Here is a 4993-nt window from a genome sequence, read left to right as displayed (position 1 = left end):
ATGGTTTATCTGGTCTTGATTTAACTTAGGTATGTGGTACCTATACAGAAAATTAACCATTTCTTTTACATTTTCCAGTTTTGTGGAGTAGAGGTTTTTGAAGTATGACCTGATGATTCTCTGAATTTCCTCATTGTCTGTTGTTATGTCCCCCTTTTCATTTTCGATTTTGTTAATTTGGATGCTCTCTCTCTGTCTTTTGGTTAGTTTGGATAAGGGCTTGTCTATCTTGTTGATCTTCTCAAAGAATCAACACTTTGTTTCATTAATCCTTTGTATTGTTCTCTTTATTTCTATTTTATGGATTTCAGCTCTCAATTTGATAATTTCCTGACGTCTGTTCCTCCTGGAAGACTTTTCTTCTTCCTGTTCAAGGGCTTTCAGGTGTGCTGTCAAGTCACTAGCATTAGATTTCTCCAGCTTCTTTATGTGGGCATTCAGTGCTATGAATTTTCCTCTTAGCACTGCTTTCATAGTGTCTCATAAGTTTGGGTATGTGGTGTATTCATTTTCATTGATCTCTAGGAAGTCTTTAATTTCTCTTTATTTCTTCCTTAACCCATTAGTGGTTCAGTTGAGCATTATTCAGTTTCCATGAGAATGTAGGATTTCTATAGCCTTTTCTGTTGTTGAAATCTAACTTTAAACCATGGTGGTCTGATAGAACACAGGAGGTTATTCCAATTGTTTTGTATCTGTTGAGATTTGCTTTGTGGCCAAGTATGTGGTCGATTTTAGAGAAGGTTCCATGGGGTGCTGAGAAGAAGGTATATTCTTTTTTGTTTGGGTGGAATGTTCTGTAGATATCGATTAAGTCCATTTGAGCCATAACATCAGTTAAGTCCATTATGTCTCTGTTAAGTTTCAATTTGGCTGATCTGTCCAGAGGTGAAAGTGGGGTGTTGAACTCTCCCTCTATTAATATGTGGGGTTTTATATGTGATTTAAGCTTTAGTAATGTTTCTTTTACATATGTGGGTGCCCTTGTGTTTGGGGCATAAATGTTCAGAATTGAGACTTCATCTTGGTGGATCTTTCCTGTGATGAGTATGTAATGTCCTTCATCATCTCTTTTGATTGATTTTAGTTTGAAGTCTATTTTTGCTGGATATTAGGATGGCTACACCAGCTTGCTTCTTAAGACCATTTGATTGGAAAGTCTTTTCCAAGCCTTTTATTCTTAGGAGGTGTTTGTCTTTGAATTTGAGGTGTGTTTCTTGTATGCAGCAGAAAGATGGGTCCTGTTTTCATATCCATTCTGTTAGTCTGTGTCTTTTTATAGGTGAATTAAGTCCATTGATATTAAGGGATATTAATGACCAGTGATTGTTTTGCAAGAAAGAAAGAGAACTATAGACCTATCTCCCTCATGAACATTGATGCAAAAATACTCAATAAAATTCTGGCAAACAGACTCCAAGAACACCTCAAAACAATTATCCACCATGATCAAGTAGGCTTCATCCCAGGGATGCAAGGGTGGTTCAACATATGAAAGTCTGTCAATGTAATACACCATAAAAACAAACTCAAAGAAAAAAAACCACATGATCATCTCACTAGATGCAGAAAAGGCATTTGATAAAATCCAATACCCCTTCATGATAAAGGTCTTTGAGCGATCAGGAATACAGGGAACATACCTAAACATAATAAAAGCAATCTACAGCAAGCCAACAGCCAACATCAAATTAAATGGAGAGAAACTCAAAGCAATACCACTAAAATCAGGAACAAGGCAAGGCTGTCCCCTCTCCCCCTACTTATTCAATATAGTACTTGAAGTTCTAGCCAGAGCTATAAGATAACATAAAGAGATTAAGGGGATACAAATTGGAAAGGAAGAAGTCAAGCTCTCCCTATTTGCAGATGACATGATAGTATACATGAGTGACCCCTAAAATTCAACCAAGGAACTGATACAGCTAATAAAAACCTTCAGCAACATTGCAGGATACAAGATCAAAAAAATCAGTAGCCTTTCTATATACAGTAGACAAACAGGCTGAGAAGGAAATCAGAGATACATCACCCTTTGCAATAGCCACAAATGATATAAAATACCTTGGGTTTACTCTAACAAAGCATGTGAAGGACCTATATGTGAAAAACTTTAAGTCCCTGAAAAACGAAATGGAAGACGATGTCAGAAAATGGAAAGATATCCCACGCTCCTGAATGACAGTGGCAGCAAAGGGTAAGAAAGGTTTTTAATATCTGAGCTACTGCTCTGACTTCTTGGACATTTAACTCTGCATTTGGCTCTGTGTTTCTTATTTAATAAGACTGTTACATCTACAAGGCATGCTACAACATTCTCTGTAAATTCATGTGTGTACCAGTCCTGTTATGCTTGGGAAACACTGTTTAATTGAAGTCAACCACCAACTCTGGCACTTACAATTTTTCCACCTTGTCTTCTATATAGATTCCTGAGCTTTGAGGGGAGAAGTATGATAAAGATATCTCATTTTGGGCTGAATGCTCCAATGTCACTTTCTGTTAATTCCCCTGTAATGTAAGAAACTGCTTCTTTGAAGAGGACTGGATGAGGCACTGATATATAAGTGTAGCAATATGCCATTAGTAAGCAATTTTTTTTTTTTTTTGCTATACTCCTTGTCATGCTTATAGTAGTGGGATTAGTCAGAAGGCCCATGACGTATCTAGTCTTAGGTTCTTGGACATTCTAATGGACACTATTTTGTACTTAAGTTTCCATTTATTGAAGTAGTGTCCTTAGAGCTTTAGAATAGCTAATAATAGATAATGTGTTTTGAGGGATAACTATACAATAAACATTTATTAACAATATGCCTGGAGTTTTATAATCAAATAGCAAAATGGTTTTTTGAACTGAAATAATTAAATTTTGATATATGGTGGATATTTACACTGAATGTCATTGACTATAAAATTAAATTACTTCTGAATCAGATTTTGCTAGAGTTTTATTATCAATATCAATCATAGATAAACAAATTGAATATTACATACTAATATGTTTTGGATAAAATCATAATATTACATAAATGAACTGCAATTCTAATCTATATGCAAATTTTACAAAGATTTGGTTCCAACTTTACATGAGTCAACTTTGTCCCATGTGAACAATGCTCTTCTTGCTAGATTAATACGACATCTCCTAAAGTCCTGTGACTGCTTAGGTTTCCATTTAAAGTGCATCCAAACAAACTTTTGTGTTAACTCAAGGTACCCAAGGATCGTACTCATATCATAAACATATTTGTTGATGGGCAAATGTTAGTATTGGTTTCTTTTTTTTTATTTTAATTTTTATTTTTTGTATATATTTTTTAAATTACAGTTGTTTAATGTGTGCTTGGCCAGTGCCTGTGTGTGTTATGTCTAAAAGTGTGTACCTGTGTGTGTACACTAGGGCCACAGCATCCATATGGAGGTCAGAAAACAAATTTTATAAATTGATTCTCTCCTTTTACCATGAGGGTCCAGGGAATGAAACTCAGGTCATAAGGCTTTGTGGCAATTGCTTTTACCCTAAGATCTATCTTTCAGGCCCCTTACTTTTAATAATCATAAATAAGATAATTTGGCAGCTATGTTTTAAATAAGAGACATATCTTAACTTCATGAATTAAACCACTTATGATAAATGACAAAATTAAATCAGAATTAAAAAATAATAAATTTACTTAAAAGAAAAACAGGAAAAGATTCAAAACTAGAGTGCTGTTCCCTTAAATATATCTAATGCAAATTCAAATGATCAGAAATCATATCTTGTCCCCAAAGGCCATGTCAATACCACATAGGAACTCTAATCATCAGTACTAACTCTTGAAATGAAGGAAACAAGTGGAAGCCAGTGAGAAGAAACCCTGGCAAGGACACAATACGAGTAGCTGCTCTGGGCATCAGGCTCTGGCTGGCGAAGGATCCTGGTCCTAGATCGGAGGAGGATAGACATCTGGAGAACCATCTTGGCTTCAAGTTGGGGGAACTGGCAGGATTCAAGGAGGGAGCATTGCTGCAGCCTCCAAAGTCAGTCTTTACTTCTCATTCCCTGGAGCATGTGCTCCCACACTTCAGCACGGTCTCCTCAGGAGGATTTGCTGTCGCTCGTGAAGTGACGATACAGGAAACCTGTAAGAATAGCGCCCAAGATGGGGAGAATCCAATATGCCTAGCAACTTTTGCACGTACTACTCTTTGAAGGATCCTTGTTATTACCTTTAGGTTTAAGGTCACTGGGGTGGACATCACCAATGTAGTACTGCTTTAGCATTTCCCTGGCATCGGGGGAGTGGACAACATCTTCAAAGCTTTCTGTTGCATCAGCACCAGCTTGTTCCAGCAGAACCTCTTCCCCACCAGGATGGTTGCTGAGGAAGCGGGTGATATGGTAGACTCGCCCGTGGATCACCATCCGCGTCTCCTCCGCCGAGTTTCGCTTCGCCACCTCCTCCAGCCGGAAGTAGGTGACGGAGGGGTTGCAGCCCTCGCCATTCCCGCCGCTGCCACTGGCCTCTGGGGTCACCATTGGGTCTGAGTCGCTCTCCACCGCTACCTGGGGTTCTGCCGCTCTAGTATTGGTTTCTAACACTTTGTTCGATGGATTTATATCCATAATTAGTCATTCACCACAACAAAAGAGTGAACATTGGTGCTGACATTCTCTTCACCTGACTACAGTTCATATATACAATTAAATGAGAGTGATATTTATTGAGCGAGAACTGAAAGCACAAATGATTTAATGTATAAATTGGGACATCAGAGAACTGCTGCTTTACATAATTATTATCAGACTACTAATTCAACATGATCTATTGCTGTGCAAATATAAGACATCAATAAATCTGTCTCTCTCTCTGTAAAACCAATGATTTTATTTGAGCTAAATATCTAAATTAACTTGTTAAGTCAGTCAGTATTTCCTGTTACTTTTTAATACTATGTAATTTATGCAAAAATCATAAAAATGTGCATATTAATAGTTAGTCTAATA

The 4993-nt window shown here is 37.1% G+C and overlaps 1 protein-coding gene across 1 annotated transcript; it reads right to left on the bottom strand.

Moving 5' to 3' along the window:
- Positions 1–4141: 4141 nt before the first annotated feature.
- LOC118596027 (cytochrome b5 type B-like) lies at positions 4142–4525 on the bottom strand. The gene has a single exon (XM_036206715.1). It carries the CDS (start codon positions 4523–4525, stop codon positions 4169–4171), a length of 357 nt encoding a protein of 118 aa, XP_036062608.1. The 3' UTR covers positions 4142–4168.
- Positions 4526–4993: the final 468 nt, after the last annotated feature.

The sequence above is a fragment of the Onychomys torridus genome, chromosome 15 (assembly GCF_903995425.1).
Source record: "Onychomys torridus chromosome 15, mOncTor1.1, whole genome shotgun sequence".
NCBI lineage: Eukaryota > Metazoa > Chordata > Mammalia > Rodentia > Cricetidae > Onychomys > Onychomys torridus.
Note: the sequence above shows the minus strand (reverse complement) of the source record. Positions and strands in the feature narration are given on the sequence as shown.